Genomic DNA, 26444 nt, shown 5'->3' on the forward strand with positions numbered 1-26444 from the left:
AAAAAAAAAAAAAAAAAAAAAAAGTGCATGCACTCAGAAGCACCTCCTGGTGTAAACGCCCCCAAGGGCCAGTTCACACCACAAAAGCGCCCTGCGGATGCATTCCAGATACGTTTTTGCTTCCAGTTCACACCACACGCAGTTCCGGTGCAGCTTTGATGCAGTTTACTGTGTTTCAGTACAGTTCTGTGCAGAAAAAATGCAGCGTGTTCTGCTTTAATTTAAAAACGACACCAAGGGCCAGTTCACACCACAAAAATGAAAATTGCGCTGCACCAGAATGCATGGTACTGCGGTACCATGCGTTTTGACAGATGGAAACTTGCATGCTTTTTGCTGAGTACGCAAAGGTGCCGAGAACGAATGCAAAAGTCAGCGTGTTTTTGTGCGGTGAAACAAGCGCACGCATTTCAGCATCGCAGCTGGTGTGAACGAGCCCTCCAAGGTTCCATCCAGATTACAGAGGAAGATGCATTCCGTAATGCAGAGGATACATTGTAACAAAATGCGACAGTCAGCTGATATTAGTTCTCATTCTTCAGTATCTCGGTGTGTCAGTTGGATTGATGTGGCTGTGTATCATCCGGTTTGATCTGACACCCTACATGACCAATCACAGGGTGTGACACCAAAGTTTGGATACAGTCCCCGGAGTATAGCCTACGCCGGTGCTCAGTCCCTCCTAGAACACGCCTTTCTCTAGAATCCATTAGAAGACACTACACGCACCAACACGCTTCTCTTCTATTATTTGCATACATCGCACACAGATAACATCCTGTAAAGAGAATGAGACAGCACTGCAGAGCATGCTGGGAAATATATAACCGCAGCGGCCTCAGACCCCCCCACCCCCACCTTCATAGCTTGGCCCTGAGTCAGTGCTGGTCCTGGGCCAAGTCCCATCCCTGTGTGAGCGGAGAGAGGATTCCATCTCGTTCAATGACACTGTCCTGAACTAAGAGATCACAGAATGTCTGCAGGGTTCAACCAGCAACCTCAGATCTGCCCACAGACAGACAGACAGAGACAGGCAGCACCTCCACTACAAGTCTCAGCATGCTCAGCCTACATCAGCACCTTTAATCCCTGATCCTCCATTACACTCCATGGCAGCGGCCTTTAATAACATTGGGACTACAAGAGTCCGGGAGGTCTGACCTCATGACTAACCCACCACCAAGACTGTCATGCTGAACCATGTTACAGGCGAGGAATGTTCTCCACGGCTTCTCCAGACCCTTTCATGTCTGTCACATGTGCTCAGGGTGAACCTGCTCTCATCTGTGAAAAGCACAGGGTGCCAGTGGTGGACCTGCCAATTCTGGTGTTCAATGGGAAATGCCAATCCAGCTCTATGGTGCTGGGCAGTGAGCACAGGGCCCCCTAGAGGACATCGGGCCCTCAGGCCACCCTCATGAAGTTTGCTTCTGATTGTTTGGTCAGAGACATTCACACCAGTGGCCTGCTGGATGTCATTTTGTAGGGCTCTGGCAGGGCTCATCCTGTTCCTCCTCGCACAAAGGAGCAGATACCGGTCCTGGTGATGGGTTAGGGACCTTCTACGGCCCTGTCCAGCTCTCCTAGAGGAACTGCCCGTCTCCTGGAATCTCCTCCATGCTCTTGAGACTGTGCTGGGAGACACAGCAAACCTTCTGGCAATGACACGTATTGATGTGCCATCCTGGAGGAGATGGATTGCCTTTGCAACCTCTGTAGGGTCCAGGTATGGCCTCATGCTACCAGTAGTGACACTGACCCTAGCCAAATGCAAAACTAGTGAAAAACAGTCAGAAAAGATGAGTAGGAAAAAAGGTCAGTGGCCTCCACCTTTAAAACCATTTCTGTTTTGGGGGTTGTCTCATTGTTGCCCATCTGGTGCACCTGTTGGTAATTTCAACACCAAAGCAGCTGAAACTGATAAACAACCCCCTCTGCTACTTACCTGACCAGATCAATATCCCAGGAGTTTCATTGATTTGATGCTAGACTCTGATTACAAAGTCTTCCTTTCATTTTTTTTGAGCCCTGAAAAATATGATGTCGCTTGCGTGTTTGACACCCAGGGCAGATCATTTTCTTACTAACCTCCAACACAATGATTTCCAACAATACTCTTTAAAAAATGCAGCAAATAAAGTCAAACCGTAACAATTGTGGTGTCCTCTAACATAGGTAGTGGAAAATTGTCCTCTTGTATTGGTGGCCATTGTAGATAGAAGATGATCAATCCACCATTGCTCCAGGAACCCAAACAAACTAAGAAGAAACCCTTGGCTTTTCATGAAACCCTAGTTGAGGAACACCGGACTAAAGTATCAGGTTAGACTCCCCCAAGGCAAACAGTAAAAATTGTGGTGCACTCCAACATCTGTGGTCAGTGGAGAAGTGACGCCTTATGTTAGTGCTTGCGGAAAATTGCCCCTTGCATTGGTGGTCATTGTAGATAGAAGAGGATCAGTCCACCATTGCTCAAGGAACCCAAGCAACCTAAGAAGAAACCCTTGGCTTTTCATGAAACCCTAGTTGAGGAACACCGGACTAAAGTATCAGGTTAGACTCCCCCAAGGCAAACAGTAAAAATTGTGGTGCACTCCAACATCTGTGGTCAGTGGAGAAGTGACGCCTTATGTTAGTGCTTGCGGAAAATTGCCCCTTGCATTGGTGGTCATTGTAGATAGAAGAGGATCAATCCACCATTGCTCAAGGAACCCCCAGCAACCTAAGAAGAAACCCTTGGTTTTTCATGAAACCCTAGTTGAGGAACACTGGGCTAAAGTATCAGGTTAGACTCCCCCAAGGCAAACAGTAAAAATTGTGGTGCACTCCAACATCTGTGGTCAGTGGAGAAGTGACGCCTTATGTTAGTTATGCGGAAAATTGCCCCTTGCATTGGTGGTCAGCATAGGTAAGAGATCAATCCACTATTGCTCACTGTTCCTAGCAACCTCAGGAGGAACCTAGTGTTCCATGGAATTCTGGAAGAATTTCTAGTTCTTCTCAAGACCTGAGGGCACAGAGAAAGAACCACACCAACATATGAGTGATGCTAACACATTAGATTGGATAGCCCATCGTAACGTAAGTACAGCTCAAACTTTGGCTGTTCGTGTGTTCACTGAACACACGAACGGGAAGGGAGCTCGGTGGGTTGTTTGCCTGCCTAGCACCCCACAATGCACTGCGCTCTCACAGTGCTTTATGACAGCTATGATTGGCCAAAGCGGTCAGGTGCATGGCTTTGGCCAATCACAATGCAATGCATAGTGAAAGCCAACGACGTCACCGTCAGCTCCACCCAATTGTTTACATCTGACCAGCAATTGTCAGATTGCAGTGAGTGCGGACGGGGTCGGCGGGCATCAGGTTTTTTTTTTTACATTTCGGCGAGTCAGCGTCATCATGACAATGCTGGACACCATAACTGACTTTGGATTACAACAATGGAACCATTTGTTTGGCTTTGTCAAAAAAGGTTTGTTTTTTGTTAAATAAAAGGAATTTTTCAAAAGTCTGGCGACTTTATTTTTTCTAAATGTAACCCTTTAATGAATGAGGAGTACAAGTACCCCTTACTCATTCACAAGGGTGGGTGGGGTCAGCATCAGGGTTGCCCTCTTATTTAAAGGGGTACCCTGATGCTAATGAGCCCTCTTGCCCGCAGACCCCCCACAACCTCCGGGCCAGGGTTGTGGGGAAGAGGCCCCTGTCCCCATCGGCACTGGGAAACCATCCCGATACCGAGGGCACATGGCCTGGTAAGCCGCAGGGAGGGGGGCGCTCAAACGTCCCCCTTTCCTGGGCTGTCAGGCCTCTGATTGGACAAGGGTCTGATAGGAATTTAAGGGGAACTCCACGCACTTTTCCTCTCCATTTTTGGGATGTGGGGTTCAACTTAAAAGTCCTACCAGGCCTAAAGGGCCTGGTAGGCTTTTAGGGGGAACCCCATGCACTTTTAAAAAAAAAAAATATTTTACCGTGGGGTCCCTCCTAACCTTCCCATCAGGGTCTGGTATGGATTGTGGGGGAAACCTCATGCTGTTTTTTTTAAATAAAAATGTCAGTTGTGCTGCAGCAGGTTCCATACATTGTACTGAATGAGGAAAGACAAAGGCCGCGTTTCGAGAACTTGCCTCTCCCTCAGAGCTCTGAGGAAGAGGCAAGTCCTCAAAACAAGTCAGCCTTTTGGATGTCTACACTCCCTATTGCGGACTGTTACTCAGCGCGGTGTTGACCCAGCTGTTCTTTATGATGTACCTTGACTATATTGTCGTTTGTGAGTACAACACCTACTTTATTTTTTATTAAACATTTTTTATGGTAATGCACTAGGCCTGTGCGCCTTCTGTTTTGTCTTTCCTCATTCAGTATATTTGGATTTCCCCGGTCCATTTGAGGGCAGCAAGGTGTGCATGTTCCAGGACATTCCTTATGTGGTTGTAGCCTGCATCGAGTCCATCCCCAAACGCAGGAGCATTTGTGTTTGCTGGTTCTTTGTTCCATACATTGTACAGATGTGCAACTTTGCAGGTAGTTTAAGGGGACCCCCCCCCCCGGCATGATATTTAAAGGAATTTTTTATGTATTTGTTTAAATTTTTTAAGCAATGAATAATTACTGCCCCTTTAAAAAGTCTAATTTTTGAGAAAAAAAAAAGTTTCCTACTGATTCATGTCCCTCAGGGCAGTACCCGAGTCCCCACACCCCTTTTATGGCCAATAACTTGCAAAGAAGCCTTCAAAATGGGCACTTTTGAATTTACAAGTTCAAGTCCCATAGACTTGCATTGAGTTCGAAGTTTACGGTCGAACTGTTATTAGGTTCAAACATTCAACTGCAAACTGAACAAGGGGGTGTTTGGCCCATTGCTACTCATGGGTGGAATAACAATTTAAGGCAGCCATTCTCAACCAGGGTTCCGTGGAACCTAGGGATCCTCCAGAGGTTGTCAGGGGTTCCTTGAGTTGTGACCAACTGACCTATCATTTGATAGTACTTACATAGTTCCGGGGTCAACGCCACCTGGTAGAGCCGGCTGCATGAACCCAATAATCTTTTTAGCTCTGTTTAAGGGTGGCATTTTTGACCACTACTGTAAGGAGGACATTCTTTCCACTGACCACCAGTGTAAGGGGTATTTGTTCCTCTGACCACCAATGAATTTGTAAGGGTTCCCCAAGATCTGAAAATTATTTCAAAAGTTCCTCTGGGGTAACAAGGTTGAGAAAAGACACTCTAAGGTCTATATAAAATGTAATTTAATCAAAGAAATTAACCAAGAGGTTTTAATGCTGAACTCCAGACAGTCATAAAACGTTTTCTAGTTTTGGCCTGAAGATAGGTATTCAGATATTAGTGGTCAGGGAAGAGCCCTCTACAGACTGTGGTCTGGTATCCACTCCAGTACAGCATTTACTGGGTCACCAACCAAGATCGGTACTCACATGGAAGAAAAACACACACACGAAAAGTATTTTTAAAAATAAATTTTCAAATATACTGTATGTCTTTTAAAAGTACATTTAAACTTCATTTTTGGAATGCATTTACAAATATATGTAAAAGTATATGTTAAAATGACTTTTATATGTTATATGCTACAAAAAATCTGAAGGATATACAGTCATGGCCGAAATTGTTGGCACCCTTGATATTTTTCCTGAAAATCAAGTATTTCACACAAAAAAGGTATTGCATTAACACATGTTTTGCTATACACATGTTTATTCCCTTTGTATGTATTGGAACAAATATAAAACAGAGGCAGAAAAGCAAATATGACATAATGTCACACAAAACCCCAAAAATGGGCTGGACAAAAGTATTGGCACCCTTAACTTAATATTTGGTTGCACACCCTTTGGAAAACATAACTGAAATCAGTCGCTTCCTATAACCATCAATAAGCTTCTGACACCTCTCACCCGGAATTTTGGACCACTCTTCCTTTGCAAACAGCTCCAGGTCTCTCTTATTGGAAGGACACCTTTTCCCAACAGCAATTTTAAGATCTCTCCACAGGTGTTCAATGGGATTTAGATCTGGGCTCATTGCTGGCCACTTCAGAACTCTCCAGCGCTTCTTTGCCATCCATTTCTGAGTGCTTTTTGACGTATGTTTGGGGTCATTGTCCTGCTGGAAGACCCAGGATCTTGGACGCAAACCCAGCTTTCTGACACTGGGCCCTACAGTGCGACCCAAAATCCTTTGGTAATCCTCAGATTTCATGATGCCTTGCACACAGTCAAGGCACCCAGTGCCAGAGGCAGCAAAACAACCCCAAAACATCATTGAACCTCCACCATATTTTACCGTAGGTACTGTGTTTTGTTCTTTGTAGGCCTCATTCCGTTTTCGGTAAACAGTAGAATGATGTGCTTTACCGAAAAGCTCTATCTTGGTCTCATCTGTCCACAAGACGTTTTCCCAGAAGGCTTTTGGCTTACTCAAGTACATTTTGGCAAACTGTAGTCTTGCTTTTTTATGTCTCTGTGTCAGCAGTGGGGTCCTCCTGGGTCTCCTGCCATAGCGTTTCATTTCATTTAAATGTCGACGGATAGTTCGCGCTGACACTGATGCTCCCTGAGCCTGCAGGACAGCTTGAATGTCTTTGGAACATGTTTGGGGCTGCTTATCCACCATCCGGACTATTCTGCGTTGCAATCTTTCATCAATTTTCCTCATCCGTCCACGACCAGGGAGATTAGCTACAGTGCCATGGGTTGCAAACTTCTTGATAATGTTGCGCACTGTGGACAAAGGCAAATCTAGTTCTCTGGAGATGGACTTGTAACCTTGAGATTGTTGATATTTTGCCACAATTTTGGTTCTCAGGTCCTCAGACAGTTCTCGTCTCCTCTTTCTGTTGTCCATGCTTAGTGTGGCACAGACAGACACACAATGCAAAGGTTAAGTGAACGTCTCTCCTTTTTATCTGCTTTCAGGTGTGATTTCTATATTGCCCACACCTGTTACTTGCCCCAGGTGAGTTTACAGGAGCATCACATGCTTGTAACATTCTTATTTATCCGCAGTTGTGAAAGGGTGCCAATACTTTTGTCCAGCCCATTTTTGGAGGTTTGTGTGACATTATGTCGAATTTGCTTTCTTTCCTCCCTTTTTTTGTTTTGTCCCAATACACACAAAGGGAATAAACATGTGTATAGCAAAACATGTGTTAATGCAATACGTTTCGTGAGAAATACATGATTTCCTGGAGAAATATCAAGGGTGCCAACAATTTCGGCCATGACTGTATATATATATATACACATACATATACATACACATACACACACACACACACACACATACATACATACACACATACATATATACACACATACATATATACACACACACACACATACTGTATGTTGAAATACGTTTTTATAGATTACATTTTTTTATATATTACAAAATATATGTACAATAATTTTCATATATTTTGTAATATATAAAAACGTATTTCAACATACAGTATACACACAATGATGAAATAGGTTCTTTATATATAACAAAGTATATGAAAAAAATTTTTAAAAATATATATTTTTTAAATATATCCTTTAGATTTTTTAACATTTAAAAAAAGTAATTTTAAAACATATTTTTACATATACTTGGAAATGCATTCCAAAAATGTAGATTAAATGTACTTTTAAAAGACATACAGTATATTTGAAAATGTATTTTTCATATATTTTCATATATTTTGTAATATCTAAAATATATATATATATATATATATATATATATATATATATATATATAAATTTTAATATATTGAATACGGCCAAAATTGAAATATTTCAAATATATGTCAATATATTTGGGAAGAATGTTTTTAAATATATTTAAAATAGATTTTTCTTCCATGTGGGTAGTGCCAATAATGGGGACAAAAGTGTCCAGGTCACCCAGTATCGGTTAGTCATCCCACGTTACACGTTCCCACGCTTTCCCATACACTCCCCACACACGGAGCGTGAAATGAGCAAACAGTTTAGGAGTATCACCTTCCTAGTCACTAATCCCGGCAGAATTTGAGGTTGTATTGACACTTTGTCCCTTTACATGCACAGCTGACCATGCCGGGTGTGGAGCTCATTATTGACGGCTGAACGCTCAGCAATGGCGAGATCCCAGGATTCAATGCTGCCTGTAAAGTCACACATTTTTTGGCAAAAGACATCATGCTGTGGAGGCCTTCAGACTGGAAACTGAAATCCAGCAGGATTATTTCTGCTTTGGCTGGAGTGTCCCTGCCGGGGAGACGTTCCATGCCTCCTTCAGTCAACAAGGCCACCCAGCAAGTAAACAAATGCTTGACTAGGCCAAGTTCACCTCTACGGGTGTGTGGTGGATGAGTTTTTTGTGGCGCAAAGTCAGTAACTTTGTGTGAGTTGAGATGATGTCACCAGTCTGCTGCAGGCAGGAGGAAGCATTTCATCAGTCTCCCCTCCCCCAGTGATCAGACTGTACATTGCAACTTTGTAGCAAGCCACGCGGCAGGAGACTGCAGCATGGGGCTGAATCGTGTTAGAAATTTGGGAACACAACCAAAAAAACTGCAGAGGCAAAGAAAAAAAGAAGTGAAGGTGTGGCAGCGGAATGCGATTCTGGTAATGGTTTCCTGGTATAGAACAAGGGGAGGTTTAAAAGCTGCTGGCCTCTGTCCAGCATAGGGTGACCCTAACCATTTCAGCCTCCTCGACATACCTGTATGTTACCAGGTTGAAATAGTTATACCAGGATGGCAGTGGATGGACTACAGCTGGCAGTGCTGAAAAATGTAAAAGCAATCCAAGCTGCTAATTAGCAGCTGGATCGCTTTTACAAGTGGCTGAACGGGGGTCACCCACTCGCCGCCTTCCCGGGTCTCTCCTGTCCCATTGGGGAGCCCAGGACTGAGATGCTCTAGGACTGGAAACGTCCCCAATCATCTCTATGGTCTAAGAAACCAGAAGTGACACTTCGGGTTTTGCTGGCTTGTAAAAGCATCTAAATCAAACCGATCTCGATTGGGTCAGATGTTTTTTTAAAAGGGCAGAGGAGAGGCGTGGGTCTAATAGGCACCAGATGTCTCAGTAAAAAGAACCTGTCACTGCCTATTGCTATCACAGGAGATGTAGTTCATCACTTGAGAGCGCAAAAAAGTGAAAAAAACAAAAAAAAACAAGAGAGTAAAAAGTGTATTAATTAAAAAAAAATGTAAATACATTGTGTAAATGTTTTAACCGCTCCCGCACCTCCCCATGTCAGAAATGCTGCAACAGAACGGCACGGGTACTCAAAATCACATACATACATATAACACATATACATATATATATATATATATACACACACAGTGGGGCAAAAAAGTATTTAGTCACCACCAATTGTGCAAGTTCTCCCACTTACAGAGATGAGAGAGGCCTGTAATTGGCATCATAGGGAGACCTCAACTATGAGAGACAAAATGAGAAAACAAATCCAGACAATCACATTGGCTGATCTGGAAAGAATTTATTTGCAAATTATGGTGGAAAATAAGTATTTGGTGAATATGAAAAGTTCATGTCAATACTTTGTTATATATCCTTTGTTGGCAATGACAGAGGTCAGACGTTTCCTGGAAGTCTTCACAAGGTTGGCACACACTGTTGCTGGTATGTTGGCCCATCCTCCATGCAGATCTCCTCTAGAGCAGTGATGTTTTGGGGCTGTCGCTGGGCAACACGGACTTTCAACTCCCTCCAAAGGTTTTCTATGGGGTTGAGGTCTGGAGACTGGCTAGGCCACTCCAGGACCTTGAAATGCTTCTTACGAAGCCACTCCTTCATTGCCCGGGTGGTATGTTTTGGATCATTGTCATGTTGGAAGACCCAGCCACGTTTCATCTTCAATGCCCTTGCTGATGGAAGGAGGTTTGCACTCACAATCTCACAATACATGGCCCCATTCATTCTGTCCTGTACATGGATCAGTCGTCCTGGTCCCTTTGTGGAGAAACAGCCCCAAAGCATGATGTTGCCACCCCCATGCTTCACAGTAGGTATGGTGTTCTTTGAATGCAACTCAGCATTCTCTCTCCTCCAAACACGACGAGTTGTGTTTCTACCAAACAGTTCTATTTTGGTTTCATCTGACCATATGACATTCTCCCAATCCTCTTCTGGATCATCCAAATGCTCTCTAGCAAACTTCAGACGGGCCCGGACATGTACTGGCTTAGGCAGGGGGACACGTCTGGCACTGCAGGATCTGAGTCCCTGGCGGCATAGTGTGTTACTGATGGTAGCCTTTGTTACGTTGGTCCCAGCTCTCTGCAGGTCATTCACTAGGTCCCCCCTTGTGGTCCTGGGATTTGTGCTCACCGTTCTTGTGATCATTTTGACCCCACGGGGTGAGATCTTGCGTGGAGCCCCAGATCGAGGGAGATTATCAGTGGTCTTGTATGTCTTCCATTTTCTAATTATTGCTCCCACAGTTGATTTGTTCACACCAAGCTGCTTGCCTATTGCAGATTCAGTCTTCCCAGCCTGGTGCAGGTCTACAATTTTGTTTCTGGTGTCCTTTACCATAGTGGAGTTTGGAGTGTGACTGTTTGAGGTTGTGGACAGGTGTCTTTTATACTGATAACAAGTTCAAACAGGTGCCATTGATACAGGTAATGAGTGCAGGACAGAGGAGCCTCTTAAAGAAGAAGGTACAGGTCTGTGAGAGCCAGAAATCTTGCTTGTTTGTAGGTGACCAAATACTTATTTTCCACCAAAATTTGCAAATAAATTCTTTCCAGATCAGCCAATGAGATTGTCTGGATTTGTTTTCTCATTTTGTCTCTCATAGTTGAGGTCTACCTATGATGCCAATTACAGGCCTCTCTCATCTTTGTAAGTGGGAGAACTTGTACAATTGGTGGCTGACTAAATACTTTTTTGCCCCACTGTATATATATATATATAAATATATATATATATATATAAATATATATATATATATATATAAATATATATATATATATATATATATAAATATATATATATATATATATATATATATATATACACATACACACACACACACACACATAACTTTGCAGTTCCGTGCTGCGTAAATTGATGGCGCTATATAAGTACCTGAAATAAATGTCAATAGACTGGGGGGGGGGGATCATTATTGCAGACCAATGAGGAGATCTGGCCTGTGAATGGTCATGGGAAGTTTCGGATGGTGGTATGGGTGTCGGTGTGATCCTCCCTCTATATAAAGGAAATGAAGGATCCATATTGATTCCTCTACTGACCATGAGGCTCCATGCCAGGGGTGGATTGACAACTCATGGGGCCCCCGGGCAATAGGGGATCATGGGGCCCCTGTGTTCTCACCCACTCTCAAACCACACCCAAAAAAAGCCTATGAAAAAAGGTACCAGGGGCATCTCATGGGGCCCCCTACTGACCCCGGGCCCTCGGGCAGTGCCCGAGTGGTCAGTCCGCCCCTGCTCCATGCACACGGGGCGTTTTCATAACGCTGGTAACGTTAGCTGTGTAAAGTCATGTTAAAAACGGGAGTTTTTCATCTTTTTTTAGCATTTTTGCTTTGGCATTTAGCAGCATTTTTCCGCATTTGCAGATTTTAGAGGGTTTTTTTGCGTTTTATTTCTAACCCCCCCAAAAAAATTTTTTTCTGTCAAAAAAAGTTTTGCAGCGTTAGAACGTTTTTCCAGCTATAAAACTCCTCTAGAATCCCACTAGTTCTGGGGGTTTTTTTCCAGCCAAAAAACTTGTTGATTCCAGTCTGTGTGTGTATGGACACATAGGATAACATGCTGGGGGGTTTACTGGCCCCAGGAAAAAAACAAAAAAAAAACAAAAAACACAAAAAGCCAAAAACTGCCGCTGTAAAATCGTCCCGTGTGCGTGAGGACTGATAGATTCTTGGCAGCCACTGTATCGGCATTACCCAGAATCCCTCAGTCTGAGCGACTCAGCCTTTATTGTCCTAATAATTCTTCTTTTGTGTTGCTCATGTTACTAATGAAGTCAATATTTGCTCAGTGGCTCCCGCTGCTCCCAGATCTGGTTTATTCAGCTGGCTGTGTGCTGGGTCCATTGTTTGTATATAAGATGTGAGAAGGGCCCCGGGGCCCACACATGCCACAATCCTATTGTAAGTTATGTACCTTAGATTGTACACTCCTTGATCCCGGGTTCACATACCGTATATGCGGTACGGTACATCAGTACATCCATACTGAAAAGGTGCAGGACCCTTTTTTTTGTCCGCACTAGAATCGGGTCGCATTCACACCTATGCGATCTGATTCTGCCCATCGCCCCGCGTTTTGCGGACCGCTTTTGGGGTGTTGTTAACTTAACATACACACCCGCAGCGGTTCGCATGAATGGGGTGCGATTCTGATGCGGTGCAGCATATCGCATGTGATTCGCACAGGAACCGCACCACATTCCTGAGCAAATCACGTGTGTGGCTCGATCGGAGTCGTACATTTTGTAAGGCTCTAATCGCACCGCACCAAAAACATGCAGGACCCTTTTTTTGGTACGCACTAGAATCGGATCGCACGGGTATTCACACCTTTGAGATCCAATTCTGCACATCACACCGCGTTTTGCGGACCGATTTCAGGGTGTTGTTATCTTAACATCCACAACTGCAGTGGTTCGCATGAACGGGGTGCAATTCTGATGCAGACACTGAGTGGAGGCCAGTGGAGGGATTGGCAGAGAGGGATGGAGGGCACTGAGTGGAGGTCAGTGGAGGGATTGGCAGAGAGGGATGGAGGGCACTGAGTGGAGGTCAGTGGAGGGATTGGCAGAGGGGGGTGGAGGACAATGAGTGGAGGCCAGTGGAGGGATTGGCAGAGAGGGGTGGAGGACACTAAGTGGAGGTCAGTGGAGGGATTGGCAGAGAGAGGTGGAGGTCACTGAGTGGAAGCCAGTGGAGGGATTGGCAAAGAGGGGTGGAGGACAATGAGTGGAGGTCAGTGGAGGGATTGGCAGAGAGGAGTGGAGGATACTGAGTGGAGGCCAGTGGAGGGATTGGCAGAGAAGGGTGGAGGACACTGAGTGGAGGTCAGTGGAGGGATTGGCAGAGAGGGGTGGAGGACACTGAATGGTTGGTAAGGTGGAGGAGTCTGGCAGCAGCAATCATGATGGACTGGAGGGGGAGTGGCTTATGTAAAGGTCATCCAATGAGGAGGGAGTTGCAGTAGTCGAGGTGAGAGATGACCAGGGAGTGAATCAGGAGCTTTGTGGTATCATTGGTTAACAAGGGACATATTCTGGAGATGTTGCGGAGGTTGAGGCGGCATGGCATGGACAGGGATTGGATGTGCCTGAACGGATAGTTCAGAATCCGGGTTACCCCTAGCACCCTGGCATGTGGGGATGGGTTGATAGTGGTGCTATTGATCCTGACCGAGAGGGGAAGAGGCACGTGGGGGAGGAAATATTAGCTCAGTTTTGGATAGATTGAGTTTTAGGAAGTGGTGTGACATCCGGTCTGATATGTCTGTTAGTAAATCGGTGATATGGGAGGAAACTGATGGGGTGAGCTGAGGAGTAGAGAGAGATTTGTGTGTCATCAGCATAGAAATGGTATTGGAAGCCATGGGAGCCATCAGCTGACCCAAGGAAGAAGTGTAGATCCGCCTTCCTCACTTACACCTCCTCCCTCCACGCCGCCAAACAAGCCTACTTCCTCATCAACACCCTCTCCTCCTGTCCTCGCCGACTCCACCTTCAACGCCCTACTCTCTCCCCACCCAGTACCTTACTCACCACCCACGAGATTGCCATTCACTTCCAAAATAAGATCGACGCAATCCGTAAGGACATCGCCAATGCTTCACCTACCTCCCCAACTAGCCTCCCTTCCACTATAACCCCATCAAATCTCCCCTCCTCTGACCTCGCAACCGCCCTGCCCCCCACCACACCTAACATCCCGCACACTATAACCTCCCCAACACTCTGCTCCTTCAGCCTTGCCACCACTGAGGAGGTCACCAAGGTCTTCTCAGAAGCCCGCCTCACCACTTGCCCCCTTGACCCTGTCCCCACACAACTCCTCTGGGCACCCTCCCCCTCCATCCTACGCTCCCTCACCCACATCTTCAAACTCTCCCTCTCTACTGGCGCATTCCCCTCCCCCCTAAATCATGCACACATCACCCCCATACTCAAAAAACCCTTCCTGGACCCCACTGACCTGAACAACCTTAAACCCATCTCCATGCTGCCATTTACTTCCAAGCACCTTGAGTGCTTAGTCTACAATCGCCTAAGCTCCCACCTCACTGACAACAACCTCCTTGATCCCCTACAGTCCAGCTTCCGTCCCCTACACTCCACCGAAACCGCCCTCCTCAAAATCACTAATGACCTGCTAACCGCCAAAGCTAATGGCCACTACTCAGTCCTCCTACTCCTTGACCTGTCCGCGGCCTTCAACACAGTTGACCACCCCCTCCTCCTTAATAAACTACACTCCCTTGGCAGCAGAGACTCCGCTCTCTCCTGGCTTTCCTCCTATCTATCACAGCACTCCTTCAGTGTTACCTATAAAGCTACCACCTCCCCCTCTCTGTTGGGGTCCCCCAAGGCTCTGTCCCCGGGTCCCTTCTCTTCTCCATCTACACCTCCTCCCTCAGCAAACTGATACACTCCCATGGCTTCAGCTATCACCTCTACGCCGACGACATACAAATTTACCTCTCCAGCCCTTGCCTCACCCCCTCAGTCTCCGCCCGCATCACCCACCTACTGAACGACATAGACTGGATGTCGCTCCATTTCCTCAAACTGAACCTCTCCAAAACCGAGCTCCTGATTTCCCCCCCCCATCCTCTCCATCACGACCAACAACGCCACCATCAGTCCCACCCCACAAGCCAAAGTCCTAGGTGTCACTCTAGATTCAAACCTGTCCTTCCAACCCCATGTCCAATCATTGGCAAGCTCATGCAGGCTCCACCTCCATAACATCTCCAAAATACGTTCGTTCCTCACCCCAGACACTACTAAACAACTCGTTCATTCCCTCATCAGCTCACGTCTGGACTACTGCAACTCCCTCTTCACCAGCCTACCTCATCACAGACTATCCCCGCTTCAGTCGATCCTGAACTCAGCGGCCAGACTCATCCACCTTACCAACCGCTCCGCATCTGCCACCCCCCTCTGCCAATCCCTCCACTGGCTCCCGATTGCCCAACGGATCAAATTCAAACTACTAACACAGACATACAAAGCTATTCATAATACTGCCCCAAACTACCTCACCGACCTGATACCCAAATACCACCCTACCTGTAATCTTCGCTCCTCACAAGACCTCCTACTTTCTAGTTCCCTGGTCTCCACCTCCCACGCCCGACTGCAGGACTTGTCCAGGACTTCCCCCATCCTCTGGAACTCACTACCCCAATCCATCAGACTGTCACCTTCCCTCCTCACCTTTAGGCGCACCCTGAAAACCCATCTCTTCAGGGAATCCTACCCCGCCCTCACCTAACAGCCGATCTCCTCCACTCCATCCCCCACAGCCACTTCCTCCTGTACCACTATCCCCTCCCTCCTAGATTGTAAGCTTCAAGGAGCAGGGCCCTCGAACCCCTCATGTATTATTTGTTACTGTATTGTCTCATGTACTGTCCCCCACTATAATGTACAGCGCTGAGCAAACCTTTTTGGCGCTATATAAATACTGTATAATAATAATAATAATAATGGAGAATGGGAGAGGTCCAAGGACAGAACCTTGGGGGACCCCGACAGGAAGAGGAGTAGGAGAGGAGGAAGTAGAGTTGTCAGTGACACTGAAGGTGCGGTGAGATCGGTATAACAATGTAATATCATTTTAAAATAATACTAACAATACCATTAATCAGAATAATAATTAGTATAAAAATGTAGGATAATAATAATAAAATAATAAGGATAATAATGTAGGATAATAATAAATAATTAGAATAATAATGTAAGATAATAATAATAGTAATAATAATTAGTATAATAATGATAATAAATGTCCACCATATCAATGGAGCCAAGTCTGTCTTTTACAAAAAAAATATTAAATGCACATATATTTGAAGATAATATATTTTTTATTTATGCATTTTTATTTGTAGTTATGTATCTTTTTATGGATGTATTTATTTTTTTGCAAATCAGCCTGCAAAAGCACTGCAACTCCAATCATTGGAATATTCTTTTGGGTGGGAGGGTATTCCCATTTGCACCATATTACATCCTAAATATGAGTGTAACATGCAAGATTGCGCAAAAGGTGAAGCCTTTAGATGGATTTTTTTCTGTTTTTTTTTGCACGTAGCATTGTTGGCAGCCCAGTTGTAGCCTTGGACGGAAATGTGTGTCCACACTTTGACAGAATTATAGACCTAACCAGGGGCGGACTGACAACTCATGGGGCCCCCGGGCAATAGGGGATCATGGGCCCCTGTGTCCTTGCCCAAACTCAAAAAAGCCTATGAAAAAGGTACCAGGGACATCTCATGGGGCCCCCTACTGACCCGAGTTTCCAAATGGTCAGTCCGCCCCTTGACCTAACACACGATTGTACCCATTACAACCCTTTGGTCAGGAGGGAGCTCTTCATACCGCAGCCCCCCCTTCTCATTACATGATCACATTTTTTGCAATAAAGGATAAAAACGAATACATGATTGGTGGCTAGAAGTCGTCTGCTTTATATGCCAGACTACTGCAGAGCCCACCAAACAGGAGAAAGTGGATGTTTCATGTCATGTGAGCTATAAAGAGCCTTGTGATCCCTCTCAACAATCCCTCTCACTGTGCCCCCCCCCCCCACCTCCATGGCTGTGCCGCCCCCCCCTTCATAGTACATACCACCCTGGTATAACACCCGCCAGCAGTACATTATTTTCACGCTCGTGGATAACATACCCGAGCTCCACTGCTTTACTTTGGTGGCTGGGACCCGAAGCGCAGGCTGGGAAGTTCCATCCCCAAATACAGCGCCCGCAAACAAAAAGCCGACAACTCGGCGAACTCTTCGTTGCAAAATCCTTATTGGCTACATGTCAGCATATACAGTTTGTGAAATTCTAACTAGTTTCGGTCGTAGTGGCCTTCCTCATAGCATCTAGCTATGAGAAGGCCGCTGCGGTCGAAATGCGTTAGTTTTCAGACATTGTATGCGTTGATATGTAGCCGATAAAGATTTTTCAAAAAGAGTTGGCCGAGTTGTTGGCTTTTCGATTGCGAACTTATTCTTTTCGCCCAGTTTAGGATTCCACATTTGTACACAAATGCTGACATGAAAGAAACGTGAAGTATCAGAATACAATATTATGACATTCAATGGAAACAATATTTATATTTTGTATTTTTTCAATGAATTTAAAAAAAAAAAAAAAAAAAAAAGGAAAAAGTCTAAATGATTACCAGGAGATTTAGTAGAGCTCGGACCTCCTATTAAAAGGATAAGCGCTGCAATGTTTCATTATAAATTCATCTGCGCTCGCAGCTTTCTCTTAGTCCCCTGCAAAGTCCCACAAATACCTGTGGATCCTGCCATCTGATGTAGATTCCTGTGATGGGGTGACAACGATGCACCACTGCCTCCTTCATTCACAGCAGAGTTGCCCTCTTGTTCAGGCTGTGCCTGCTTGCACTATGCGAGGAAGGAGAAGATGTTGGGAATGGGGAGGGGAGGGGGTGTGGCGTGGCTATCTGCATTGCAGCTTGTCAATCTGCACTTGGCCACGCCTAGTCCTGCCCACTGCTCTCTAGATTGGCAGCACTGCCTCAGTTGCTGAGATCTCCCTCTACTTTGATCTGTGCTACCAACCCCCATCAGCTACTATCACCTGCCATAGTGGTTGGTGTCACCAACACCAGCCACATGGAATCATACCACCAACACTCACCGCAGGGAATGGAGCCGCCAACACTCACCGCAGGGAATGGAGCCGCCAACACTCACCGCAGGGAATGGAGCCGCCAACACTCACCGCAGGGAATGGAGCCGCCAACACTCACCGCAGGGAATGGAGCCGCCAACACTCACCGCAGGGAATGGAGCCGCCAACACTCACCGCAGGGAATGGAGCCGCCAACACTCACCGCAGGGAATGGAGCCGCCAACACTCACCGCAGGGAATGGAGCCGCCAACACTCACCGCAGGGAATGGAGCCGCCAACACTCACCACAGGAAATGGAGCCACCAGCACTCACCGCAGGGAATGGAGCCGCCAACACTCACCGCAGGGAATGGAGCCGCCAACACTCACCACAGGGAATGGAGCCGCCAACACTCACCACAGGGGACAGCATCGCTAACACTCACCACAGGGCATGGCACCACCACTCGCCATAGGTAATGGTGCCACCAACACTCACCACAGGGGATGGCACCATCAACACTCACCACAGGGGATGATGCCACCAACACTCACCACAAGGGACGGCACCATCGAAACCTAACACAAGGAACTATCCCAGCAACCTCCTCCACCAACACCCACCACAAGAGATGTCACCACCAGCACCCAATACAAATGAAGGTACTGTCCCACCAACCCCCACCACAGGAGACGCATGGTGCCACCAACACCCTCCACAGGAGACGGCGCCACCAGCACCCAATACAAAGGACTGTCCCACCAACACGTGCCACAGGAAACAGTACCACCAACCGCCACCACAGGAGACAGCACACCAATCCTCAACACAAAAGACTGTCCCACCACCGCTGCCACAGGAGAAGGCACCACCAACACATACCACAGGAGACAGCGTCACAAACCCCCAATACAAAAGACTGTCCCACCACCCCCTGCCACAGGAGACGGCGCCACCAACCCCTGCCACAGGAGACTGCACCACCCATGCCAATTACGGAGTGATTGTCCCACCAACACCCACCACAGAAGACTGCATGGCGGGGGGGGCAATTACTGGAACCGATCCCCTGTATGGCCCTCTTTGCAGCTGCTGAAAGCCAGCTTCTTCTCCTCTCTCCTGCTGGCTTTCAGCTGAGAAAGCCATACAGGGGATCGGTTCTAGTAATTGTTTCCCCCCTCCACACCCATCTCCCTCCCTGTGCACCATACGTTCCCCGTGTGCCCTCCACCCTTACAGTGCAGCCAGCTTCCCTCCTCTCCATTCCACCAGCAGCTGCAAGCACACCCTTCCTTTCCTGAATGAACACAATGAGTGATCTGTACCAATCACTCACTGTGTTCATTCATAACTGAAGCATAGTGAACTGTTTTTTTGTTTTTTTCTGGCGAGTGGGGGGCGGACACCATGTCAAGTTGGCTGTATGGGGCCCCATGGGTTCTAACAGCAATCCTGGCTGTATGCCTGGAGTTCAGCTTTAACTCATACAGTCTGAAACCAGGAGTCGGGTAAGTCACTAGTCAGGCAATCTCCAATCTTCTTGTTTTTAGTTCTACATTCTACAGTTCCCAAGAAATAATCCTCATATCACCAACATCCAGATTACTCTGATAGCGATAGACAATTACAGAGATAATACCACCACCGCCTACCATTATATAGATAATACCCTTTGTGCAGGATCACACCATAATTATGTCATCCTCATCACCCTGATTATGTCACCGTAATTATGTCATGCACACTCCTGGCAATGACACCGGCAATGGGGGGGGGGTCACCTCCCCTCCATGGTGGGCATAGCCCACAGTAGGCCTTACCCCCAGTGTCACCGCATAGGAGGGCAGCTGTGTTATACCCATCACCTAACGTACCTGCGGAGAAGGTCGCCATCAGTACTTAGTTGCAGAAGCAGAATTGTGCGCAAATGTCTTGTGTGCAAGCGGTCTGCATGGAGTGACATTGATTGCAGAGTGCAGGTAAGAGAGAAAGAAAAAAAGAGGGTGAGGACAAGTCTGTGCTTATGGCATAAGCAAATCTAGACAAAAAACTATACAAACTGGCATCACAAGTCCACAACAGGCTCAGTACACAAGAGGCACAGGACATGCATTCATTACTGAGCGCTCTTTCCGTATTATTGGAACAGAAAATTGATTATTAGGTTAACTAACAGGCATTAAAACACACACATAAATTTGTTACATATATGTCCTTTTTAATGCGCAAGGTTTTGCTTTTGTTTTTTTTTTAATTTTAGGCATTTTGTATGTTAAAAGGTAAGTGGGAGCTCTTTCTGGCTTATTTTTATTATTTATTTACTTTTTTTTTTTTTTTTAAACATTTAATTATTTTATTATTTGTTATTTCCTTTTCATTATTTATTATTTTTTTCCTTGTTTATATTTTTATCATTTCCTTATTTTTTATAATTTTTTTTCATATTATTTACATTTGTACAATTTATGATTTCCTTAAAATGTCACACGAGTGACCTTGCCGTTGTTGGCAACCTGCCAGTAAGACAATTGTTAGCAGCCAACCTTTTTCCTATGGAGTCGCTCCCTCGCCAGCCGGAGCGCTGAGGTACTCATTTGCATTCCAGGCCAGCGAAGAAGCGATTCCATTAGGGTAAGCGGAAGGCTTTTTTTTTTTACAATTCTTAATTCACCCAACTTGCACGACCCTAATAGACCCGTATCTGGACCATAAAACAGATCTTATATTGGTGTGCTAAAGTTTCTCCTGGCACTGCCCGACTAAATTCAACAGAGTCTGGTCCTGTTGGTTAGGAAATTCTTCAACTGCCACTTCATCTGACACTTGAATGTCCAATACCCTTAGGTGGCATGGTGTGATTGGTTACTGATCCTATATGTGCCTCTTTGGTTTTTGTTCTTTTAAGATATTTTCTATGTACTTTTTGGAAATACACCAGGGCAATGGCTCCTGCGTGAGCAGTATTATTTGTATATTACCCATATACATTACCATTGTATACTTGTAAATCCAGATAAAAAGACTTAAAAAAAAGTTTCTCCTGACTCTGCTCCTGCACACCTGGGAGTTTTAGGTGTCCTCAAACCTTTTGTGTGATTCAGCTGCTCTCATTATATTCTCAAGATTATAAAAAGTACAAATCCAAAAAGGATGGTGGGAGCCCCTCATAATGCCCCAAGGCTCAACTTCCAGCTTGGATTGTTTTCCCTAGTGACATTGGTCCAGCCTGGCATCACAGCACTGCCTCTTCATCTCATCCAATCAGAGGTTACCTTGCATTCACTGAGAAAAATGCAAAGTGTTCTGTGAATGGTGCCCATGCTAAGTAAGAATCTCCTTGTGGTTAATGTGCAGCTGCTCAGCACGGGGCCTAGAAGACAGCGGTGAACACTGTAGTAGCAGCGACTACTACAGTGATTCTCCGCATCCACATCAGTCCATCAACGCATTCTTATGTTGGTCCATGCAATACAAACCATACATGGAATTCAGCTTTATGATGTACAGAAGAACAATCCCCTTAACATGCAGTATAATCCCCTCCCCTCCTCGCCTGTATATAAAAGAACGTTCCCCTTAACACGCAGTATAGTTCCCCATACCTGTATGGAGAGAAAAAGCCCATTACTGTACAGTATAGTCCCCCTCCTGTACATAGAGAACGACCCCCCTCCTGTACAGTATAGTCCCCCTCCTGTATAAAGAGAATGATCCTCCCCTCCTGTATATAATGATCCCCCCCTCCTGTACAGTATAGTCCCCCTCCTGTATATAGAGAATGATCCCCCTCCTGTACAGTATAGTCCCCCTCCTGTATATAATGATCCCCCTCATGTACAGTATAGTCCCCCTCCTATATTTAGAGAATGATCCCCCTCCTGTACAGTATAGTCCCCCTCCTGTATATAGAGAATGATCCCCCCTCCTGTACAGTATAGTCCCCCTCTTGTATATAGAGAATGATTCCCCCCTCCTGTACAGTATAGTCCCCCCTCCTGTATATAGAATGATCCCCCCTCCTGTACAGTATAGACCCCCTCCTGTATATAGAGAATGATACCCCCTCCTGTACAGTATAGACCCCCTCCTGTATATAGAGAATGATACCCCCTCCTGTACAGTATAGTCCCCCCTCCTGTATATAGAGAATGATCCCCCCTCCTGTACAGTATAGACCCCCTCCTGTATATAGAGAATGATCCCCCCTCCTGTACAGTATAGTCCCCCTCCTGTATATAATGATCCCCCTCCTGTACAGTATAGTCCCCCTCCTGTATATAATGATCCCCCTCCTGTACAGTATAGTCCCCCTCCTATATTTAGAGAATGATCCCCCTCCTGTATATAATGATCCCCCTCCTGTACAGTATAGTCCCCCTCCTGTATATAGAGAATGATCCCCCCTCCTGTACAGTATAGTCCCCCTCCTGTATATAATGATCCCCCTCCTGTACAGTATAGTCCCCCTCCTGTATATAATGATCCCCCTCCTGTACAGTATAGTCCCCCTCCTGTATATAATGATCCCCCTCCTGTACAGTATAGTCCCCCTCCTATATTTAAAGAATGATCCCCCTCCTGTATATAATGATCCCCCTCCTGTACAGTATAGTCCCCCTCCTGTATATAGAGAATGATCCCCCCTCCTGTACAGTATAGTCCCCCTCTTGTATATAGAGAATGATTCCCCCCTCCTGTACAGTATAGTCCCCCCTCCTGTATATAGAATGATCCCCACTCCTGTACAGTATAGACCCCCTCCTGTATATAGAGAATGATACCCCCTCCTGTACAGTATAGACCCCCTCCTGTATATAGAGAATGATACCCCCTCCTGTACAGTATAGTCCCCCCTCCTGTATATAGAGAATGATCCCCCCTCCTGTACAGTATAGACCCCCTCCTGTATATAGAGAATGATCCCCCCTCCTGTACAGTATAGTCCCCCTCCTGTATATAATGATCCCCCTCCTGTACAGTATAGTCCCCCTCCTGTATATAATGATCCCCCTCCTGTACAGTATAGTCCCCCTCCTATATTTAGAGAATGATCCCCCTCCTGTATATAATGATCCCCCTCCTGTACAGTATAGTCCCCCTCCTGTATATAGAGAATGATCCCCCCTCCTGTACAGTATAGTCCCCCTCCTGTATATAATGATCCCCCTCCTGTACAGTATAGTCCCCCTCCTGTATATAATGATCCCCCTCCTGTACAGTATAGTCCCCCTCCTGTATATAATGATCCCCCTCCTGTACAGTATAGTCCCCCTCCTATATTTAAAGAATGATCCCCCTCCTGTATATAATGATCCCCCTCCTGTACAGTATAGTCCCCCTCCTGTATATAGAGAATGATCCCCCCTCCTGTACAGTATAGTCCCCCTCCTGTACCGCTCGTCTCTCTCTCTTGCACTCACCGCAGGATATTTGGGCCTTTCCAGCTGTCTGAGCGGCAGGAGGGGACGCGGCAGGAGGGGACGCGGCAGGAGGGGACGCTCGGGGAACGTATGCTGAGCTTATCTCTCCTCTGCAGGACGGGTCGGAGTTCCCATCATCTTGTACAAGACTTCTAGACGTGGCTCATGTGACCACAAGGGGGACACGGCTGTTGTCACCGACATGTATAGTGAAAGATCTCCTAATTTGTCTGTCTGCTGGGGGAACAGAGGACGGCCCCATTGGGCCCCCATTTAGAAGGGGGCCCTATTGAATAGCCTGGCTGGGGATGATGGAGCTGCACATGTCTGGGGGCAGAGAACCATCTCCCAGGTAGGTACCAGCACCGGTCATTACTATACAAACTGTGGAGTGCAGAAAATTCATCACTGGGACACGTGTCCCCATTTCACCTCTTTTCCTGTCCCGGTGACAACTGCAAATTTTTGCATTTCCCATTATTACCACATTGGAGACATGCGTCTAAACCTACATCTCCTCTGAAGTGTGATCTGCATTCGGATCATTTTTCAGAAGTAATGCCTCCTCACCACCTGTTTTTTTAACATCCATTTTTGCTGACAAACATGTCACAACTGCGTGCATTTCACGGGGCGTTTGCGGTGCTTTTCCGTGTGCCCGATTGCCACACGTCAGATAGTTTGTGCTACGGGGCGCAAAGCATCACAACTGCAGCATGTAAACACCTCCCGTCCATTGCCTATTGAAGCTCAAGGGCGGAGGGTGGGGGGGCAGTATAATCCCAGCTCAGCCGCACATTTTTACTGTTGAGCTAATATTTCAGGTACTTATATAACGCCGTCATTTTACGCAGCGCTTTACATATATATTGAACATTCACATCAGTCCCCGCCCCTGAGGAGCGTACAATCTAAGGTCCCTAACCCTCAAGGGGTGTACAATCTACGTTTCCTAACACATTCATACATACACATACTAGGGACAATTTAGACAGGAGCCAATTCACCAACCAGCATGTCTTTGGAGTGTGGGAGGAAACCGGAGTACCCGGAGGAAACCCACGCAGACACAGGGAGGAAACATGTTGGACAATGCATGCTGATGGATTGTCCCTTTAACTCTTTCTGAAGAGTTACAAATATACAAACTCCAGGCAGGTGATGCCGTGGTTGGGATTCGAACCAACGACCCTCGTACTGCCAGGAGGAAGTGCTAACCATTTAGCCGCTGTGCTGCCCATTGCACGGCCCACAAAAACATTGGTACAACCACCGTTTTATTCTTCATTTCCAGAATACAGATCATGTTTAGGGGGGAATAATTAGTCTATAGGCGTAAAATTATTATTTTTTTTTTACATGTGTGAAAAAAAAAAAAAAAAAAAAAAAGACAAGAAAAGAAAATACAAAAACTGCTCAGGCAGTGAAAGAGTTAAAGGGACAATCCATCAGCACGCATTGCATTGTCCAACATGTTTCCTCCTAAAGCAGGGATGGGCAACTGTGGCCCTCCATCTGTTGAAGAACTACAAGTCCCATGAGGCATTGCAAAACTGACAGCTACGAGCATGACTCCCAAAGGCAGAGGCATGATGGGACTTGTAGTTCACCAACAGCTGGAGGGCCACAGTTGCCCACCCCTGTCCTAATGTATGTAGACGACCAATGATATAGGGTCCTGCAATGCAGCCGTACCTCAGTTTCCGAACGCCTCGGTTAACGAATAAAACTCCATTGAAAATAACGCCTCGGTTTACGAAATTTTTTCTTCGCAATACGAACGGATTAATTGGTTTTCAGTGAATTTATGACATTTTTTTTAATGATGTCCCTGTACAGTATTTATGCCTTTAAAGTGAACTTTATAAAGAGTTTTGAACACATAAAAGACTTTTTTTTAAACTTTTTTCTGACCTCCGGAATGGATTAATTGGTGTTCAATGCATTCCTATGGGAAACCGCGTTTCGTTTTTTAAAAAAATTTTCGCGATATGAAAAGTTCAAATTTGTAAACAGAGGTACGCCTGTAATGATAAATGTTTGGATTTGGAATAATACACAGAATGTAGTTGCAGTGCGGGGGATGGGTGTTCAGTATACACTAGGACAGCAGGACCAGGGATCAATGTGGATCTATAGCAGTGTTTCTCAACCAAGGTGCGGTGTGGGTTCCCCTGGATTAGTGTGGGATTCCATGCAGGTGTGTTGGATTTTTCCGCACCGCAGCGGTTTGCCACTTCTTACATTTCTGTAGAGGGTAGCTGAGCTGCGGTGCATAGAAATGGATGATATAATATAACTAAAGGCAAATTTTTTTTTTTGTTAGTTTTGGACAGAGTGGTGGTGGTGATGGTGGTGTTAGACTCCCTGTCAGTTTTTATTGCTGTCTGTGCCCAGTTAGGGAGACTCCCCCCTCTCTATATGTCCTGTTCAGCATTATCATTGAAAGTAAAAGAAAATCCCAAATTTTGTTTTGTCCCCAGAAATGTAACAGAGGGGAAAACTTCCAATGGAGACACTAGTTCTGGTGACCTCCAAGGAATTCCCTTAATTTGCAGGGATTTCCTCTTACTTCCTGTTTGGCTATGGGACAGGAAGTGAAGGGAAATCTCCCCAATGGGACACAGCTGTCAAAAAAAAAAAAAAAAAATTCTGAAAGGGGTTATAACCCTTCCTTACTGTATCCAAAATGGAAAGAAAAAAAAAAAAAAAAAAAAAAAAAGGCACCACTCCCGAACTACGATCATTACTCACAAAGACAGACGGAGCGGTTTTCTTTGCCGATAATGTGAACCCGCCCTTACACCATTTACTGTCACACTATCTGCACTCCTCCCCTCCGCGTACTACCTGCCGCCATGTGCCCCGCCGCTGCGTACTACCTGCCGCCATGTGCCCCGCCACTGCGTACTACCTGCCGCCATGTGCCCCGCCACTGCGTACTACCTGCCGCCATGTGCCCCGCCACTGCGTACTACCTGCCGCCATGTGCCCCGCCACTGCGTACTACCTGCCGCCATGTGCCCCGCCACTGCGTACTACCTGCCGCCATGTGCCCCGCCACTGCGTACTACCTGCCGCCAAGCGCCCCGCACTCCTCGTACTATCTGCCGCCATGTGCCC

General features: G+C 46.0%; 1 protein-coding gene across 1 annotated transcript in view; it reads right to left on the reverse strand.

The window, feature by feature from the left end:
* The window catches only part of LOC149432666 (calpain-1 catalytic subunit-like), a 62015-nt gene that overhangs the window by 27599 nt on the left and 7972 nt on the right, over positions 1 to 26444 (reverse strand). Inside the window, exon 2 of the mRNA XM_089665075.1 lies at positions 19776 to 19848. Coding sequence (XP_089521201.1) covers positions 19776 to 19794 — 19 coding nt within the window. The 5' untranslated portion in view covers positions 19795 to 19848. The remainder of the gene's footprint in view (positions 1 to 19775; positions 19849 to 26444) is intronic.

Source organism: Staurois parvus, unplaced genomic scaffold (genome assembly GCF_062004578.1).
Source record: "Staurois parvus isolate SC_StPar_1 unplaced genomic scaffold, SC_StPar_1.0 ptg002114l, whole genome shotgun sequence".
Classification (NCBI taxonomy): Eukaryota; Metazoa; Chordata; class Amphibia; order Anura; family Ranidae; genus Staurois; species Staurois parvus.